Source organism: Staurois parvus, unplaced genomic scaffold (genome assembly GCF_062004578.1).
Source record: "Staurois parvus isolate SC_StPar_1 unplaced genomic scaffold, SC_StPar_1.0 ptg000290l, whole genome shotgun sequence".
NCBI classification, from domain to species: Eukaryota; Metazoa; Chordata; class Amphibia; order Anura; family Ranidae; genus Staurois; species Staurois parvus.
The window spans coordinates 1,257,659-1,279,700 of NW_028318086.1; the positions used below are offsets into that span (position 1 = coordinate 1,257,659).

At 44.3% G+C, this 22,042-nt stretch overlaps 1 protein-coding gene across 2 annotated transcripts in view; it reads right to left on the minus strand.

Moving 5' to 3' along the window:
• MGLL (monoglyceride lipase) overlaps positions 1-20,330 on the minus strand; it is a 117,364-nt gene extending 97,034 nt beyond the window's left edge. Inside the window, exons 1-2 of one of the 2 annotated variants that reach the window (XM_089682454.1) lie at positions 20,201-20,330; positions 6,226-6,366 (exon numbers count right to left, since the gene is read on the minus strand). In XM_089682454.1, coding sequence (XP_089538580.1) covers positions 6,226-6,350 — 125 coding nt within the window. In that variant the 5' untranslated portion in view covers positions 6,351-6,366; positions 20,201-20,330. The remainder of the gene's footprint in view (positions 1-6,225; positions 6,367-20,200) is intronic. The other variant, XM_089682455.1, reaches the window with a different exon arrangement.
• Between the last annotated feature and the right edge of the window lie 1,712 nt (positions 20,331-22,042).

The following is a 22,042-nucleotide window of genomic DNA, read 5'->3' on the forward strand; positions in this document are numbered from 1 at the left end:
GGCATGGCATCCCTGCTCCCCAAATATGAGATCGATGACATCACTGCTCCCCAAATATGAGATGGATGGCATCCCTGCTCCCCAAATATGAGATAGATGACATCACTGCTCCCCAAATATGAGAGATGGCATCACTGCTCCCCAAATATGATAGATGACATCACTACTCAAATATGATAGATGACATCACTGCTCCCCAAATATGAAGGATGATATCACTGCTCCTCAAATATGATAGATGACATCACTGCTCCCCAAATATAAAGGATGACATCACTGCTCCCGAAATATGAAGGATGACATCACTGCTCCCCAAATATGAAGGATGACATCACTACTCCTCAAATATGATAATGACATCACTATTCCTCAAATATGAGAGATGATATAGATGTTCCCCAAATATGATACATGACATCACTTCTCCCCAAATATGAGAGATGACTTCACTGTTCCTCAAATACAGTATGAAGAATGAAATCACTGCTCCCCAAATATGAGGGATGACATCTCTGCTCCCCAAATATGATAGATGACATTTATTCTCCCCAAATATGAAGGATGACATCACTGCTCCTCAAATATGATAGATGACATCACTGCTCCCCAAATATGAAGGATGACATCACTGCTCCTCAAATATGATAGATGACATCAATGCTCCCCAAATATGATAGATGACATCACTATTCATCAAATATGAGAGATGACATAGATGTTCCCCAAATATGATAGATCACATCACTTCTCCCTAAATATGAGAGATGACTTCACTGCTCCTCAAATACAGTATGAAGAATGACGTCATTGCTCCCCAAATATGAGGGATGACATCTCTGCTCCCCAAATGAGAGATGACTTCACTGCTCCTCAAATACAGTATGAAGAATGATGTCATTGCTCCCCAAATATGAGGGATGACATCTCTGCTCCCCAAATGAGAGATGACTTCACTGCTCCTCAAATACAGTATGAAGAATGACATCACTGCTCCCCAAATATGAGGGATGACATCTCTGCTCCCCAAATATGATAGATGGCATCACTGCTCCCCAAATATGAGATGACTTCACTGCTCCTCAAATACAGTATGAAGAATGACATCACTGCTCCCCAAATATGAGGGATGACATCTCTGCTCCCCAAATGTGATAGAAGACATCTCTGCTCCCCAAATATGAGGGATGACATTGCTGCTCCCCAAATATGATAGAAAACATCACTACTCCCCAATCATAAGGGATGACATCGCTTCTCTACCAATATGAGGGATGACATCGCTTCTCTACCAATATGAGGGATGACATCCAAGGGCGGACTGACAACTCATGGGGCCCCCGGGCAATAGGGGATCATGGGGCCCCGTGACCTTGCCCAAACTCAAAAAACCCTATGAAAAAGGTACCAGGGGCATCTCATGGGGCCCCCTACTGACACCGGGCCCTCGGGCAGTGCCTGAGTTTCCAAATGGTCAGTCCGCACCTGATGACATTGCTTCTCTACCAATATGAGGGATGACATCAGCTGGGGGGGCACACTCAAATCACTGGTAGCTGCTAGTCCCAGCCGCTCCTGACTCTCACAGAAATATTTTAAGCTGCGGGGGGGGGGGGGGGGAGTAGAGGAGGGCCAGCTGGAGACTGATTAACAGCCCTCCTGACCAATCAGAGAGTGCTGCTCCCTCCACACGCAGCAAAAAACAGGCTTGAGTGGCCTGCAAGGCAGGCTGTACCTGGAGGGTTGCCTAGACATGATGCACATCCACCTTACTTGCTGGCTGTCATAGAGCATCAGGGATGGCCAATGATTTAGGTGCTTCCTCTGATTTCACTGCACACTGTGAGCTTCTCACAATGTGCATTAGAAGTTGCAGCAAGTCAGAGAGAGCTCCACCTCATTTTCGCACCCCACCCATCAAGGAATTTGAATTTAGCATAATTTCTCCTAAGAGCCAGACCACTGCTTCCTTCAGGGCTGAGAGCTCTTAAGAGGAGTACAGAGACAGGGTGCACTGAAGTTTTCAGAAAGCTGTGTACAGAACTCTGCTGATCCCTTTCTCTATCCATTATCTGCCTGCATTGCATAGAGCAGCACAGAGACCCAGTGATGCCATCACTGTATGTAAAATAAGGTGTGTAATGAAAACAGAACAGCTTTATTTAATAATGTCATTAACATGTTGATGATGGTGGAGGGAGGAACCAAAGAAGGGAAAATACGAGCAGATTAAACTTCAGGTTTAATAGTATGCAGATCCCTGGAGGTCCCAACATTCCGACTTGATACAGATTAGCTATGACATACCCTGTCCATTGCAGCCAGATTCTGCAACTTCCCTTGCAGAAGGAAGGCCCAGAACCTGCAGGGCCCCAAACCAGGGAACACACAAGCTGAAATTACCATGATTCCAGTTCAAAGCTGCTCAGAAAAGGATATTGGCGGCTATAGGGATCCAGTATAGAAGAAACCTAGAACCGCTCAGACTGCATCTGCTGAGTGGAACCGCAAAATCCTGAGGTCTGGCCAAGTTCGCTAATCATTAAATGAAGAACAATCCACTCATCACTGGCTGAGCCGGAACATACTGGAAGAGGCCATTCACTAAGTGCGCAAGACAAGATTCCCCAGGTGTCAGTCCTGCAAAGAGAACCTGTTCAACCTGTTCTTTATTTATAAAAAACATGACTTGTGTCATAGAAGAAAGATAGATAGATAGATAGATAGATAGATAGAGTAAAGTAAGAGAGAAAAAGGAAGAAAGAAAATAAATTTAAAGGATATATGGATCAAAGAAAGAGAGAGGGAGAAATAGAAAGAAAGAGAGAGAAGTAGAAATATATAGATAACAGAAAGGGAGAGAGATTGAGAGATAGATAGATAGATAGATAGATAGATAGATATGAAAGGGAGAGAGAGAAAGTTAAAAGGATAGAAAGCCCAAAGTAAGAGAGAGAGAAACAGAAAGAAGGAAAAAAAGATAAAAGGACAGACAGAGCAAAGAAAGAGATAGGGGAAAAAGAAAGAAAGAGAGAAAGAGAACAAAAATGGAGAGAGAAAGATAGATAGATAGATAGATAGATAGATAGATAGATAGATAGATAGATAGATAGATAGAGAGATGAAAGGGAGAGAGATAAAGAAAGATAAAAGGATAGAAAGCTCAATGTAAGAGAGAGAGAAACAGAAAGAAGGAAAAACAGATAAAAGGACAGATAGAGCAAAGAAAGAGAAAGAAAGAAAGAGAAAGAAAGAAAGAAGAAATATATTGATAAAAAAGGAGATAGATAGATAGATAGATAGATAGATGCAAGGGTGAGAGATAAAGAAAGATAAAAGGATAGAAAGCTCAAAGTAAGAGAGAGAGAAACAGAAAGAAGGAAAAAATAGATAAAAGGACAGATAGCGCAAAGAAAGAGATAGGGGGAAATAGAAAGAAAGAAAGAGAAAGAAAGAGAACAAAAATGGAGAGAGAAAGAAAGAAAGATAGATAGATAGATAGATAGATAGATAGATGAAAGGGAGAGAGAGAAAGAAAGTTAAAAAGATAGAAAGCTCAAAGTAAGAGAGAAACAGAAAGAAGGGAAAAAAAGATAAAATAACAGAGCAAAGAAAGAGATAGGGGGGAAGAAAGAAAGAAAGAAAGAAATTTATAAATTCCAGAAAGGGAGAAAGGAAGAGAGATAGATAAATAAATAAAAAAAAGAGAAGTGAGGAAGAGCGAGAAATAGACAGACATGAGGGCGATTGATTTTCAATCAATTTTGTATAGATATCGATCTTAATCAATTGATTTTGTCATAGGTGATCTCTGAGCAGTTACTCTAATTGCAGTAGTAATTACAATCAATTGAACATTGATGAAATCAGCCCAAAGATGGTGGAAATTTACTGCTGTGCCAACTGCAGAATAATCGCTGGATCAGTCGCTGTGTTGGGCACAATTTATATTTAAATAATTGAATTCTGACTGAATCAAAAGTCATCCGAGTAATGTATCGGTTGATTAGATGTATACATGGTAGTGGGGGCCCCGTGCTCTGTGGCTTCCATATATCTGAGTGCATTTATTATACATTGGAGAATGCAGGAGAAGAACGGGGACACCTGAAGGTGGGCGGAATCTCCCATAACTCCAGCGGCAGCTGTCAGAATACCCAGACAGTGGCTGCATGCTCTGATCAGATGTACATTTTTCGGCAACGGCCATAGATGGATGGAAATTTGCCCGGTCCTGGGAGAACTGGCTGAATTTTGATCCCTCAATGGCTGGCTTTAGATTGGCTTTTAGCAGGGGAACCTTTCACCTATACCAGAACAGCAAGCAATATACTGTAATAATAAACAACTCCGGTATCCCAGGTGAAGGTATTCTAGCAATGCTGACATGCTGCCTCCACCCATCTACTCTTTCTTCGAAAGCCTGGCAGGTGATGATCGCCCTTTTCCAGCCGCATTCCGCAGGGCTGACATAGCCAGGGAGGTACAGGAGGAATCTATTATCGGAGAGCTGGGATCTAGAATAAATACCGATTGCACACACACACCTAAAGGCAAAGCTGCTGAATTTATCCGATATTTAACTATGCCACATGCAGAGCTTCTCAATGAAGACGTCATGAATTGCTCCGATCGTTTTCTGCATCCCGGCCCCTCCCCCCTGACTTTAATGATAATTCGATTTCCATAATATATTTTCCAATAAACTCCGAGGACATATTTCCTAGTGTCCCAGTTTCATAAATGCCCCTTTCCGGCTGAAAGGGTTAAAGGCAGACAGTCACGATTGGGTCTATACAAGAATATTAGCGAATTACAGATCTAAACCCAATCACTAAACTCTCATATAAGCTTTAAAGCTGAAGTTTAATCTTCTTATATTTTTGCCTTCCCTGGTTCCTCCCCTCCCCCCCCTCACCAACATGATAATGAAATGATTAAATACAATGTTTTCATTTATATTACACACCTTATTTTAGACTTGTGATGTCACCATTGGGACTATGTGCTTCTCTAGGCAATGCAGGTAGTTCACGGCTGGTGGGAGGGGCCAGCAGGGGGCTGTACATAGCTTCCTGAAAACACCCTGCCTCTGTTACTCCTCTCCTAGTCCTGATGCAAGTAGTGGGCCGGCTCTTGGGAGGAGATATGCAAATATCAAAATTCCTTGGCGGGCGTTCTAGGCTCGAATCCTGTCTAAGTCTAGGTTCACACCTATGCAGTTTGCGTTTGATCTGTTTCTGCAGAGCTTTTTGCTGTGTGTTTTTCCACATGCATTTTTGCCGCGTTGTTAATGTGTTTTGCAGTTTTTTTTCCAACTTGTTGCTGGGCAGATTAAAACGCGAAACGCATCAAAAATACGTTAAAAATGCATAAAAAACGCAATAAATGCTTTTCTTCAGCGTCTCCATTGAAGTCTACAGAACCAAAAACGCAATGTTTTGCATTTTAAAAAAGTCCCTGACCCTTTCCAAAAAACGCGAGCGTGTCCCATAAGAAATCATGTTAAATGGGCTGCTGTGCGTTTCTGCAAAAAGACAATAGAAAACGCATAGGTGTGAACCTAGGCTAAGTCTAGATCCACACCTATGCAGTTTGCGTTTGATCCGTTTCAGCAGTGCGTTTTGCGTTGCTGACGCGGTTTGCGCTTTTTTTTCTCCAACATGTTGCTGGGCAGATTAAAAAGCAAAGCACATCAAAAACGCGTCAAAAATGCACTACATGCTTTTCTGCAGCGTTTCCATTGAAGCCTATAGAACAAAAGACGCAAAACGTTGAGTCTTTTGTTCTATAGACTTCAATGGAAACGCTGCAGAAAAGCATGTAGTGCATTTTTTACGCATATTTGATGCGGTTTGCTTTTTAATCTGCCCAGCAACATGTTGGAGAAAAAAAAGTCCCTGGCCCCTTCCAAAAAAAATGCACCGGGTGAAAACGCGGAAATATGCACCTGTCCCATAGGAAATCATGTTAAATGGACTGCTGTGCGTTTCTGCACAACGCAAAAGAAAACGCATAGGTGTGAACCTAGACTAAGACCATATCTGCATGGAGTTTGCATGTTCTCCCTGTGCTTTAACCCTTTCAATGGAGAACAGATAAAACCATCTGCAAAATTTTCCTTTTTATTCTAGGCAAATTGGTGATACTGAACAAGCCCCCCCCCCCCCCCGGATTCCTTTTACAAAGGCCCCCATCATTTTATAAAGAGGACATTTCATGCTGTACCTTGGCGGTGCTTCGGGCTTCCAGTATCTGCAGAAAATCTTCTGCCCGTCCTGGTTGACATAATGCTGCGCTTCCTTTTCTGGGGCACCTGTAGGACTCACGTCGGGGGCGCCGTCTTCAGGCATGGTGGAAGGTTGCTGCCTAAAAGAAGAGAAAACGTGTAAAACACAGGGGGAGCCACATGACCTGGGGGGGGGGGGCTCATGGTGAAAAGGAGGCCTGCCATTGTTGATAGCAGCAAAATTATCCCTCCAGTGCTCCCTAAGGGCTCGTTCACACCAGTACGCGGTGTGGAAAAGGCGCATTTCCATGAGCGTTTCTCACATGTAGGTGCCATTAATTGCTAGTGGCACCCTAAAAGCATCTAGCAAATGCAGTGTGTTTGTGACCACCAAACCACATGGTACCGCAACACACGGAGCCACATGGTGCTGTGGCACCATGCGGCTGTGTGTGTTGTGGCACCATGTGGCTCCGTACGTTGCGGCACCATGTGGCTCTGCACGTTGCGGCACCATGTGGCTCCACGCGTTGTGGTACCATGTGGCTCTGCAAGTTGTGGCACCATGTGCCTCTGCACATTGCGGCACAATGTGGCTCCACGAGTTGTGGTACCATGTGGCTCTGTATGTTGCGGCACCATGTGGCTCAGCGCAGTGTGGTACCATGTGGCCCTGCATGTTGCGGCACCATGCAGCTCCGTGCGTTGTGGTAACATGTGCCTCTGTACGTTGCGGCACCATGTGGCTTTGCGCGTTGCAGCACCATGTGGCTCTGCACCTTTCGGAACTATGTGGCTCTGCACGTTGCGGCACCATGTTGCTTCACGCGTTGTGGTACCATGTGGTTTTGCAAGTTGTGGCACCATGTGCCTCTGCACGTTGCGGCACAATGTGGCTCCACGTGTTGTGGCACCATGTGACTCTGTACGTTGCGGCACCATGTGGCTCAGCACATTGTGGTACCATGTGGCCCTGCATGTTGCGGAACCATGCAGCTCCGTGCGTTGCGGTAACATGTGGCTCTGTACGTTGTGGTACCATGTGGCTCTGCACATTGCAGCACCATGTGGCTCCGCGCGTGCAATGCATTTTTTTAACAAAGGCTCCAGGACTTCTTTATAAACTACCTGGGCTACCCAGTTCAACTTGTAAGCCAGCCGCAGTCTAACAATGGCTATAACACAAGGACAGGGGCGGTCTGACAACTCATGGGGCCCCTGGGCAATAGGGGATCATGGGGCCCCTGTGTCCTTGCCCAAACTCAAAAAAGCCTATGAAAAAGGTACCAGGAGCATCTCATGGGGCCCCCTACTGACCCCAGGCCCTCGGGCAGTGCCCGAGTTTCCAAATGGTCAGTCCGCCCCTGTAAAGGAACACAACTTCTCTCCAGGACTTCTTTACCTGCGTTCAGTTTAATGGGCTGCTTGCTGTACAGTGACCTGTGACGCACAAGTGTGAACCTAGCCTTAGAGTGTCCTTGTGTTGATCGACACACATTAAAAACTCCCCTGGTCAGGTCAGGGTTAAGCTGCGTGGAGAGCGCACAGGGCGGGATGGCGTCAGTTGAGTGAGATATGTGAGCCATGGAAGCAAACAACAAAGGAAACAGGTGCAGCTCCCCCCCACCCCCCCCCCCCTCGTATGTCACTCACTCTGAGTCGGGCAGATGGATAAACACACGGCTGACCCACTTACCTGGCTGGTGCTCCCCCGATCCCACTTTACACCTGTCCCACGTCAGCCCTACACGCAAACAGAGACATTTACCGCAAACACCGCGAGCATCTGTGCTCCGTACACAAGCAGGACATGCAATACGTTCAAACAATATGTGACCGGCAACTTCAGATGTCACTTTTTATATGTTTAGAGCACTCGGGACCATGGTATTTAATAGCTGATCGGGTGCCGCAGGCTTCCGAACTTTGCTCCTCGCCATGTTAAACCTGTAGGCACATCCCCCTGTACTTGCGTAAGTTTCCTCCGGATACTCTGGTTTCCTCCCACACTTCAAAGACCTGCTGAATGAGGCCAGGAAAACCCCTCCCCCCCAAAAAAAACAAATGTTATTAGGCTATTTCCTACACTGGTCGAATGTATCTCATTAACCACTTCAGCTCTGGAAGATTTACCCCTCTTCATGACCAGGCCTTTTTTTTGCGATACGGCGCTGAGTTACTTTAACTGACAATTGCGCGGTCGTCCAACGCTGTACATAAATGAAATTTACATCATTTTTTCCCACAAATAGAGATTTCTTTTGGTGACATTTGATCATCACTGGGTTTTCTAATTTTTTCGCCATTCCGAAATTGAAAAAAAACAAACAATATTTTTTACTTTCTGCTATAAAAATGTAACTAATAATAAAATTTAAAAAAAGATAATAATTTTTCTTCATAAATTACATATTTTTGATAAAAAAAAAATCCCAATTAAGTTGATTGGTTTGCGCAAAAGTTATAGCGTCTGCAAACTCTGGTATTAATACTGGATTTTCTTTATACTAGTAATGGCGGCGATCAGTGACTGCGATATTGCGGCGGACAGTCTGATGCTGACACTTTGTGGGAACCAGTGACACTAATACAGTGATCAGTGCTACAATTATACACTGTTAATGTATTAGTAACACTGGCTGGGAAGGGGTTAAACATCTAGGGAGATCCAATGTTTAAGGTGCCTAGCTATGTATTTTGTTTGGCTTCTGCTGTGTCCAATCACAGCAGAAGTGGCAATCTGGTGGCATGCACGCACCCCTTACAGCAGAAGTGCTAAATCATGTTTATATACAAGAATTTGCACAGAACGTCCGCCCTGTAGCAGTAAATCTGCTGTAAGTCAGATGAAAAGTGGTTAAAATAGAAAATAGTGCATTTGGATACCCCTAGATGGCGCTAGGTATCACAGGAAATTTCTGATATACTTCGCACCATCTAGTGGCCAAATGTGGTATTTTCTGTTTTAAATGAATGAAAATCATTCGACCAATACGGGAAATAGCCTAATAATGTTCGTTTTTTTTTCTTTTGCAGAACAAATGTACACGCTTTTATACTAGATGAAATACTATGCACCTCTTTTATAAATACACCTCTATGTGTGTACAGATAAACTATGCGCATGTGTAATCACATTCTGCATGCTCAACCCAACAGAGCCAAAGCAATTTGGGAGGGTTGAAAACCCAACTGAACCCAAGCAATTTGGGAGGGTTGAGGCAATACTCGGCGACAGGGGCATGCTGCTAACGAGGCCTCAGGTGGCATTCGGTTGGGGGCGGCACTGAGCCCAGAGTGTTCATACTGAACACCCTGACCTCACGGCAGCTCAGTAATGTTACCTTGTGCGTAAAGGGAAGCAATACTGACCTTGTCGCTAGGATGCTGGCACCACCTGCACCATAGCAACCATAGACGCTGTGCAGCACAGCCGCCTGCTTCCCAGCAACCAAGGATGCTGTGCGGCCCAGCCACCTGCATCCTAGCGACGAAGAATACTGTGCATTCTGGCAACCAATGACGCACAGCTGCCCAACTTCGCTGCTTGTTAGGACACAGGCAGCTCACCTGCAGAGCATCACTGGTTGCATCGTTGATTTGACAGTGCTGCACATAGCTGGCCCCGAGCACACACTGGGGTTTATCTGCTGAAGCTAAAGAGTTCAAAAACCGATTGCACTTCTGCACAGAAACCAATCAGCTTCCAGGTTTTTTGCCAAAACCTAATTGAACAAGCTGAGGTTAGAAGCTGATTGGCTAACATGCACAGCTGCACCAGATTCTGAGTGAACCAGCTTTAGTAAATCTCTCCCACTGTCTGTATACAGGGCCGCTCACCCACACCATTGTCAAATTGGGACAAGCTGCTGTCTCTGGCTCTGTGTTGTGTTTATTTCCTATGATCATCAGCTCCATCTAGTGGCCATAGTGCAGTTTTTTCTTAAATACTTTAACCAAGCAAATACTGCATTATGGCCAGTAGATGGAGCTGACGTTCACAGGAAATAAACGTATTACATACAGTACTGTGATTATTAGTGAATTCTTGTAACATTCGTACGATGACATTTCTTATATGTCTTTGATAAGTCACGGATCCAATCATATTGTCTGATTCTGTGAAAAATCGTTCATTCAGATCATTACATGTATGGCCAGAATAAGAGGTGAATTTTCCTCACATTGGGAGTTTTCCTCTAACTTCCTGTTGCAGATCTTGGACAGGAAGTGTATAGAAATGTCCCCAATGGTACAAAGACAACAAAAAAAAATAAATGGGGCAGGGGTTCTAACCCTTCCCTACTCCATCCAAAAGTAAACTGTATGCATACACTGTAATAAGATCATACAAAATCAAAAGCAGACAATTCAGTTTAAAGCTGACCATGCACTCTACAATCTGAATGCATCTCCTTTAGGCTCGGTTCACACCTATTCAGGTTGCGTTTGAGCCGTTTCTGCATTGCATTTTGCGTTTTTGCCACATTTTTTATGCAATTTTGTTTTATTTTTTTTAATTTTTCCTTGTTGCTAGGCAGATTTAAAACGCAAACTGCATCAAAAACATGGCAAAAAAGCATACAAAATGCAGCAAATACACAATACATGCTTTTCTGCAGTGTTTCCATTGCAGTCTATAGAAACAAAACGCAACTTTTTGCAAGTCCCTGACCCTTTCCAAAAAATGCAGCGGGTGAAAACGCACATGTGAAGACGTCCCATAGGAAATCGTGTTAAATGGACTGTACTGCGTTTCTGCAAAACGATGCACAAAACGGTGTGAACCTGGAGTTAGATCTACCATCCCCTATGTAATGCAATGACCTGCCTAATTTGATACAAATTGCATGAATTGTGTCTGTCCCATAGGCGGACTGACAACTCATGGGGCCCCCTGGGCAATAGGGGATCATGGGGCCCCTGTGTTCTTGCCCAAACTCAAAAAAGCCTATGAAAAAGGTACCAGGGGCATCTGATGGGGCCCCCTACTGACCACGGGCCCTCGGGCAATGCCCGAGTTTCCAAATGGTCAGTCCGCCCCTGGTCTGTCCCCATATTACAGAGTTTTGGTAAATCTGATGGTGGCCATACATGCTTTGATTTTGCTATCTGATTGATGTCTGATTCAATCGAAAGGACTGAATTTTTAAAAAACTGAACAGACATAACTGCCAATTCCGATCGACTTAGACTCAATTTCAGTCGGGATCAAACTGAGTTGATTGGCCAGGGCAGAATATCATTGATCATGTTGCAAATATTAACAATAACATATAAAGCCAAATATCACCCAAACCGTACTCTCCGCTCCTCCCATGACCTCCTACTCTCTAGCTCCCTTGTCTCCTCCTCCCATGCTCGTCTCCAAGACTTCTCCACAGCCTCTCCCATCCTCTGGAACTCTCTACCCCAATCTATCCGACTATCACCTACACTTTTAGGCGATCTCTGAAAACCCATCTCTTCAGGGAAGCCTATCCTGCCCTCAGCTAATAATGGAATCTTCTACTCCTCCTACCAGTCCATCCCCCACAGTTATTACCTTTTGTACCACTAGCCCCTCCCTCTTAGATTGTAAGCTCCAAGGAGCAGGGTCCTCCTATCCAGGGGCGGACTGACCATTTTGAAACTTGGGCACTGCCCGAGGGCCCGGGGTCAGTAGGGGGCCCCATGAGATGCCCCTGGTACCTTTTTCATAGGCTTTTTTGAGTTTGGGCAAGGACACAGGGGCCCCATGATCCCCTATTGCCCGGGGGCCCCATGAGTTGTCAGTCCTCCCCTGCTCCTATCCCTCTTGTATTGAACTGTATGGTTGCTGTATTGTCTCCCGTTATATTGTACAGCGCTGAGCAAACTGCTGGACCTATATAAATCCTGTATAATAATAATAATCAATCAGGAGCACCAAGATACTTTCATGAATAGGATCGTATTTCGACCAATCGGATTATGAGACAACATTGTGGAAGCACAGATATGATTGATAGCCTACGCTTGTAAGTTATGATCACATCTTATCCGAGGTTCACACCTAAACGTTTTCCGCAGCGTTTTACAGAAACGCAGTACAGTCCATTTAATATGATTTCCTATGGGACACATTCACATCTCCGCATTTTCACCCGGTGCGTTTTTTTGGAAAGGGTCACTGACTTTTTTAAACACAAAAAGTTGCCTTTTTGGTTCTATTGACTTCTATGGAAACTCTGAAGAAAAGCATGTAGTGCGTTTTTGCTGCATTTTTTAATGTGTTTTGCCACATTTTTCATGCGTTTTGCGTTTTAAATCTGCCTAGCAACAAGAAAAAAATGCAAAATGCGTGTGCAAAAACACAAAACGCACTGCAGAAACGGATCAAACGCAAACTGTATAGGTGTGTACCTAGCCTTGACAACGGATCAAAATCCACTTCCCCACGTGTGACATATTGATCGAAAGACTTGTCGTCTTCGGATTGATTATTCCTATTGGAAGAGATCAATTGCAAAAAAAGAATTTAAATGATTACAGAGCACATGTATGGCCACCATAAAGGAGATTGTACAGGGATTGTACAGTGTATGGCCAGCTTTATAAAGATGAGTCTGCTGCAGGTTGAAAACAAGATCAACTGAACGAATAACCGCTGCTTCTCAAATGTAGGAAGGTACGTTCACCTTTAATAAAATATAAATACATTTCTCGAATTTCGTTCTGTAGGTCCTGTCAAGTACGCCTCTCGCTGTGCGCATTACTGCCAGCCCCTCCCGACTATAAGTACTTTCTGAACAACCTCTTATGTTTCAAAATAGCTAACAGGACTCGCTAAGCTCAGTTTATATCAGAATTTATATTTTCTTAGCCTCTAACCGGTGATTATGAATCAGCAGAAGAATCTGCTGCACATGGCTCCATGGGGAATACATCCAATTGGCTGAGAATCTGCGCAATAGGCACCGAAAAGTGCGATGGCACTCAGCAACCAATCAGAATAAACTTTTCAATTGACTACAGAACACTGAAATGCGACTGGATGCTGGGTTACTTACTGCACGATGAACAATTCAGCTTTATCACCGTGGTTTCGTACTTCGCTTGGCTCCGGTGTAGGTGTTCCCAGGACACGGGATATTTTCAAGCAGTGCGGTGATGGAAAGCACCACAGCTCTGCACATCTGTGCCGGTTCTCATTTATCCAGGTCATGGTGTACCTTGGTCGCCTTTCACCAAAATTGTTCTGTAATGTCGAAGATGTTCCAAGGCTTCTCAAAGCTACTTCTTCAGTTCTAACGGGAGGTCTGGATGACACCACAGCACAAAGGTGGAACCAATGCCTCTATCCAATCACCATGGAATGTGTCAGGGGAGATGCTGATTTTCCAAGAACAGAATGGGAGGTGTGAGTGTTGGGGAAATCACCTTGTTCTGGTTGCATAATGCCTTCCTTGGTGTCAAAGGGTCTGCATAGGTGTTAATCCACTGAGTGTCAGATTTCTTGAAGGTGTCAGTCAAATTGACACTCATTAGAACTGAAGAGTTTGCTTGGAGATGCTACGAAAAGTCTTCAGTATTACAGAACACATCCAGTTGAAGGTGACTAACCACTACCAGATATACAGCTCTAAACAGTGATGGAGTGGGGGAGGAGTAGAACGTCTGTTGGGTTTAAAATGGTAATAAACTCTACCAACTTTTTTTTTTGAATGGGCTCCCTGCAGTGTATCCACCAAGAAACCACGCTCTCTGAGCGTTTCACCCCACCCAGCGGAGCTTAGTCATTGGCTAAGCCCTGGTGGGTGGGACGAAACACATCCAGGCGGTGGGATTCCTTGGCGGAAACATGTAGACTGAAGCTGATCTTCATACACAGATTGTGGTGGCTGGTTAGGAGAATTTTTTCTCTATTTACTTTGGAAAAACTAGATTGTACAGATTGTATAGTATATAGACAATTGAATGGAGCCCCACGTGTGAGTAAAACATTGACAGGGGTTCTAAGCCTTGCCCACTCCATCTAAAATGGAAAAAAAAAAACTGTCTTGGCTGGACATACGGTTTATCTTTCTCCATTGTCGTTTTATTTCGAATGGTTCGCCTCCTCTGGCATTCAACCCTCAGCAATGCTTTTGATGGTTTTTCTTGTATTTTTCCATGATAGGACTAGGAGCCCCTAACCACGGTCAGCAGTGGTCCTGTGGGCTCATTGATGAAATGTCAAAAAATGATGACCCTGATGGTGTACCTACCCTCCCTCATTCCCACCACACCAATGAGAACATCAAGAGTGCCGACCTACGCTAGAGATTGCTACATCAAGTCCTATTAGCTCTACGATTAACCATTGCTCGGTATTTGAAATTTAGATACTGTAACTGTACAGAATATATGTCATGGGTGCTTGATAAATACCAAGGTCCCTCATTCTGTCATGGGAACTAAGAGCATACAATAAAAGATTTTAACATGCTGCACAGTGTCCTCGAATAACCACCTTCACCTCCTCCACAGCCGGCTCTGGACATCCCCGGAGTGAAACGAAGAATTCCAGAAAGTACAGTATGTTTTTGCAGTTACCAATTAGACTAAGATTACCCAAATTATCGTGATGTAAACTCAGAACAATGAAAAAGAAGACCTGTGGGGCCCCTTCAGCTTCTGCATGGCCACCATGCTGAGTCTTAGGGTCATTATACCCATTTCAATTTGATCGGTCAAGCTTTGTACAATCAACTTTAAATTCACCAAAAACCGTGTAATATGAGAACCTTCATAATCTATCCACTCAGTTTGTCTCCAATTAGGCAAGCCCTTGAACTACATAGTTGTTGGAAGATCTACAGGAACATGTGAGGTGAGCTTTATAGCTCCACAAGCTGTAGAACTACAAGTTCCATCATGACTGACATGCTGGGTCTTATATCTAGTAGCTGTTGATATTCAACCAGAATTGTAATGCTGAAGACATTTTGTAGCTTTGGTTGGAACTGAAGTGGCTAGGAGAAGCTTTGAAACATCTTACGTCCCTTACGTAAATGTAGAAAACTACTACTAGGTATACCATGACCTAGAAAAATAGGAACCTTCACAGGAATGCTGGGTTATAGTTGAATCTATTACTAGGTATACCAAGACCTGGATAAATGGGAACCTTCACAGGCGTGCTGGGTTATAGTTGAATCTACTACTAGGTATACCAAGACCTGGATAAATGGGAACCTTCACAGGCGTGCTGGGTTATAGTTGAATCTACTACTAGGTATACCATGATCTAGAAAAATGGGCACCTTCACAGGAATGCTGGGTTATAGTTGAATCTACTACTAGGTATACCAAGACCTGGATAAATGGGAACCTTCACAAGCATGCTGGGTTATAGTTGAATCTACTACTAGGTATACCATGACTGGATAAATGGAACCTTCACAGGCATGCTGGGTTATAGTTGAATCTACTACTAGGTATACCAAGACCTGGATAAATGGGAACCTTCACAGGCGTGCTGGGTTATAGTTGAATCTACTACTAGGTATACCAAGACCTGGATAAATGGGAACCTTCACAGGAATGCTGGGTTATAGTTGAATCTACTACTAGGTATACCATGACCTGGATAAATGGAAACCTTCACAGGCATGCTGGGTTATAGTTGAATCTACTACTAGGTATACCATGATCTAGAAAAATGGGCACCTTCACAGGAATGCTGGGTTATAGTTGAATCTACTACTAGGTATACCAAGACCTGGATAAATGGGAACCTTCACAAGCATGCTGGGTTATAGTTGAATCTACTACTAGGTATACCATGACTGGATAAATGGAACCTTCACAGGCATGCTGGGTTATAGTTGAATCTACTACTAGGTATACCATGACCTGGATAAATGGGAACCTTCACAGGCGTGCTGGGTTATAGTTGAATCTACTACTAGGTATACCATGACCTGGATAAATGGGAACCTTCACAGGAATGCTGGGTTATAGTTGAATCTACTACTAGGTATACCATGACCTGGATAAATGGGAACCTTCACAGGCATGCTGGGTTATAGTTGAATCTACTACTAGGTATACCATGACCTGGATAAATGGAAACCTTCACAGGCATGCTGGGTTATAGTTGAATCTACTACTAGGTATACCATGATCTAGAAAAATGGGCACCTTCACAGGAATGCTGGGTTATAGTTGAATCTACTACTAGGTATACCAAGACCTGGATAAATGGGAACCTTCACAAGCATGCTGGGTTATAGTTGAATCTACTACTAGGTATACCATGACTGGATAAATGGAACCTTCACAGGCATGCTGGGTTATAGTTGAATCTACTACTAGGTATACCATGACCTGGATAAATGGGAACCTTCACAGGCGTGCTGGGTTATAGTTGAATCTACTACTAGGTATACCATGACCTGGATAAATGGGAACCTTCACAGGAATGCTGGGTTATAGTTGAATCTACTACTAGGTATACCATGACCTGGATAAATGGGAACCTTCACAGGAATGCTGGGTTATAGTTGAATCTACTACTAGGTATACCAAGACCTGGATAAATGGGAACCTTCACAAGCATGCTGGGTTATAGTTGAATCTACTACTAGGTATACCAAGACCTGGATAAATGGGAACCTTCACAGGAATTCTGGGTTATAGCTGAATCTACTACTAGGTATACCATGACTTGGATAAATGGGAACCTTCACAGGCATGCTGGGTTATAGCTGAATCTACTACTAGGTATACCATGACCTGAATAAATGGGAACCTTCACAAGCATGCTGGGTTATAGCTGAATCTACTACTAGGTATACCAAGACCTGGATAAATGGGAACCTTCACAGGAATGCTGGGTTATAGTTGAATCTACTACTAGGTATACCATGACCTGGATAAATGGGAACCTTCACAAGCATGCTGGGTTATAGTTGAATCTACTACTAGGTATACCATGACCTGGATAAATGGGAACCTTCACAGGCATGCTGGGTTATAGCTGAATCTACTACTAGGTATACCATGACCTGGATAAATGGGAACCTTCACAGGCATGCTGGGTTATAGTTGGATAACTGAACAGTCAACGCTGGCGATTGGACCAGTGGATCAAATGATTAACACCTACTTAGTCGTCATAACACCAAGAATGGTATGTTGTAACCAGAGCATGGTGGTTCTCAAACTCTCACCCCTTCCATGCTGTTCCTGGACAATCAGCATCTGCCTTGACACATTCCATGGTGATTGGGTTAAGGTATGCCTGTGTGGATATAAATGCTGAGGTATCTTCCGGACACTGAGCTGAAGAAGTGGGTTGGCGAAGGTACAGAATGTCTTCAACATTACAGAACAAGTCCCGCTGAATGTGGCTAATGCAAGATATGCCATGACCTAGTTAAATGAAAACGTTCACAGACATGCTGGGTCTGATAGTTCCACAACTGAACAGTCATCCTTGGCGATTTGCCAACTGACACAATCAGCTGTGTGCCTCCAATGATTAACACCTGTGCAGACCCCCTGACACCAAGGATGGGATTATGTAACCAAACAACGGGGATTCCCCAACTGTCATGCCTCTCATCCTGATCTTGAATAGTCAACATCTGCCTAGTCACATTGCATGGTGATTAGGTTATGGTTTTCTGCTCTTGGTGTGGATATAAACATTGGGGTATCTTCTTGACCCGGACTTAGATCTGAAGAAGTGGCTTAAAGAAGCTATCTACACAGAGATGCTGGGTCTTATAGTTCCACAACTGAACAGTCAACTCAGAAGATTTGACAGTTGACACATTCAATTGTGTGATTTGAATGATTAACACCTTTGCAGACTCCTTGACAACAAGCTTGGGATTATGTAACCAGAACAAGGTGGTTCTCCAACTCTCACACCTCCCATCTTGTTCTTCAGCAATCAACATCTGCCTTGACATATTCCATGGTGATTGGATTAAGGTTTCTCTGCTACCTATGTGGATATAAATGCTCGAGTATCTTTCTGACACTCATTACAGTATAACTGAAGAAGTCATGACCTGGATATATGAGAACCTTCACAGGCATGCTGGGTCCTATAGTTCCTCAATCAATTCAATAGCAGGCTAGACTCTATGGACTGTCTACAGCATTATAGAACAAGTCCTGACCTGGATATTTGAGAAGCTTCACAGGCATGCTGGGTCCTATAGTTCCCCAATCAAGTCAACAAAGGCTAGACGCTACAGAACATCTACAACATTATTGAACAAGTCCGGTTGAATGTGACTAGTAGATATACCATGACCTGGATATTTCAGAACCTTCACAGACATGCTGGGTCTTATAGTTCCTCAAATCAAGTCAATAGTGGACTAGACTCTATGGAACATCTACAATATTTTGGAACAAGTGTGGTTGAATGTGACTACTAGGTATACCATGACCAGGATATATTAGAACCTTCACAGACATGCTGGGCCTTATAGTTCCTCAATCAAGTCAATAGCAGGCTAGACTCTACGGAATATCTACAACATAATAGAACAAGTCTGATTGAATGTGACTACTAGATATACCATGACCTGGATATATGAGAACCTTCACAGACATGCTGGGCCTTATAGTTCCTCAAATCAAGTCAATAGCGGGCTAGACTCTACGGAACATCTACAACATTATAGAACATGTCCAGCTGAATGTGACTACTAGGTATACCATGACCTGGATATATGAGAACCTTCACAGATATGCTGGGTCTAGATCTTCAAATCAAGTCACTATCAGGCAGCGGTGGGGCTGGTGGAGTTAGAAGACCATCAAGCCAAGGCGGTGGCCCAAAGCTGTAGACCAAAGCTATAGACCAAGGCTGTAGACCAAAGCTATAGACCAAGGCTGTAGACCAAAGCTATAGACCAAGGCTGTAGACCAAAGCTATAGACAGAGGCTGTAGACCAAAGCTATAGACCGAGGCTGTAGACCAAAGCTATAGACCGAGGCTGTAGACCAAAGCTATAGACCAAGGCTGTAGACCATGCTGACACTTGCAGTTCCACCATAGCCACACAAAACTGGGTCCACTGAGTAAGTCCATGAACATTTTTCAAGGAGCAATAATCCATATTACCCATCTTTGACGTATTTGTGCGTTTTTCACACACTGCCGCAGCTCTTTGGGTTGGTTGCTTAACTTGATACGAAGAAAAAAAAACAGCCACCATATCCAAACAAAAAAAAGCCATGCTAAGCATCGGAGAAGATGACAATCTGCACCCACAGCGGGGAACCTCAAAGGCGTGCCAAGGAACCCGCGCCAGCACCAGTGGCACAGGTCACCCCCATACCACCACCATGTGCCAACAACAGACCCCGGCTTGCTTTCGCCGTTTCAAGAGAGCAATTGCACATACCTATTACAGCAACCACAGAGAACAAAAAATAGCAAAGACATGTCTGGCAGTGGAGCCAAGAATTGCTTTTACTACAGAGAGTAGGAGGCAATATTGCCTTATCGAGCCAAGGAACGTTAAATACCTACAGACACTCAAATTATCCCCCCCCCCCCACCATCTCATCCCCCCAGCTGGCACGCTAGCTCACTCGCTCGCTTAATAATCAATTGAGGAAAGCATATTTGCCTGGGGGATCGATAAGGGGGAAAAAAACCAAAACGTTTTATCTACTGATGGATCAATAGATTTAATACAGGGGAGGGAGGAGAAGAGGACCAGGCACCTGGCAAAGCTGGAGGATGCACCTTGACCACCTGGTGCTGTACCTACCCCTACCCCTGCCCATAGAAGACAGGGCACTGGCACTGCCTTAGCCTGCAGGATGCTCTCACCCACCAGCAATGCAAAGGATGCTGCTGCTGCTCACCCAACAAAAGGGATGAGGGTGCTGCCTTTACCCTCCAGCACTGGAAGCTCTTACCCACCACCTAGAATAGGAAGAAAGGGAGGGGGAGGTGTGCCCTCTTACCCACCAAGCTGTGCTTGGCAGCCTTACCCAGCCAGAGAGCCAGCAGTGAGGTGTCCTAGCCCTGGAGTGCCATGCTGGTGATGCAGCTGGTGCCCAGCTCGGTGTCAGCCCTCTAACTGACAGCCAGCGCAGCCTGTGCAGCTGATCAGGAGGGGAGGGGCGGGGATAGGCAGATGAGCGGGCGGGCTCTCCCTCCCTGCTGTCACTTCCACTGCTGCACTGGTAACAGCACGTGGTTGTCACCGGAGCGGGGCGGGGTCATGCTAAGTAGGGGGCCGGGTTTCATGCCCACCTCTTAAAGGAGACTATCCCTTTTTTTTTCTTTTTTTTTTTTTCTTTTTTTTTGTGTGCAAATGCCTTCTGCTTGTCTGGTGGGGAGGCTGTGTGTTGTGCTGTTTGCAAAAATAAACTGGCTGTAGATAGCAGTCGAGGGATCTGGGCATAGACGGGCCAACGCATTGCCGCCGAGATGTCGAAAATTTGATTTCATTTGTTTAAATTTATAAAGTGCCAACAATTTACCTTTTTATTTTAAAGGTTCTTATATAGCGCCATCAATTTACACAGCGCTTTACATATATATTGTACATTCACATCAGTCCCTAACCCCAAGGGGTGTACAATCTAAGGTCCCTAACCCTCAAGGGGCGTACAATCTAAGGTCCCTAACCCACAAGGGGCGTACAATCTAAGGTCCCTAACTCACATTCATACATGCACATACTAGGGACAATTTAGACAGGAGCCAATTAACCTACCAGCATGTCTTTGGAGTGTGGGAGGAAACCAGAGTACCCGGAGGAAACCCACACAGGAACAGGGAGATCATGCAAACTCCAGGCAGGTGGTGCCATGGTTGGGATCAGGGGCAGACTGACCATTTGGAAACTTGGGTACTGTCCGAGGGCCCGGGGTCAGTAAGGGGCCCCATGGGATGCCCCTGGTACCTTTTTTGAGTTTGGGCAAGGACACAGGGGCCCCATGATCCCCTATTGCCCGGGGGCCCCATGAGTTGTCAGTCCACCCCTGGTTGGGATTCAAACCAACAACCCTAATATTGCCAGGCGGAAGCCCTAACCATTTAGCCACTGTGCTGCCCTACTGGTTGTGTTTTCCTTCTCTGCCCCCAAGGAGCTTGCAATCTAATAAAACTGAAATGATTTGACAAAATGATTGAACCGGCAAGCGAGACAAAGGGCACGAAAAACCACCCCCGACTAACCCCGTGTGATCAATTCATTTTTTCCGCAGCAGACCCTCACAGTACACAGTAGACAGCAGATCTAAAGTAGATTGTACAATCAGATTGTATAGTATATGGTCAAAACCGTCACTAGCTGTCGCTTATTCACACTGTTTTTTATTTTTTTCACTCAACCAGTGTTTGGTTCAATCGCTTTCATCATACAATCTCATGAAACTATAAACCCTGGTTCACACTGACGCTGGTTCTGGCCAGCTCAGTGGATTGCTGTAGGAAAGTCCTGGATTCTTTCTTGGATACACAGAATATAACTGGATATAACATTTAGAGGTAAAGCTGATCCAGGGAATATCCGATTGCCTCTTGGAGGATCAGGAAGGCATTTTTTCCCCTGCAGGAGCAAATTGGATCATGCTTTGCTGGGTTTTTTGCCTTCCTCTGGATCAACTGTGGGTATAGGATTATAACTTTTTTTTTTCTATGGTTGAACTGGATGGATTTTTGTCTTTTTTCAGCCAGACTAACTACACTGTTCAACAGGTAAAAAGTTTTGGGCATAAAATTAGCTAATCTTACATAATTTTGGGGTGCTGAAAACAAAAATGACCCTAAAAATTGTTGATTGGCTCTAGTTTCCATGATATATTCACCCATCTAATGACGTA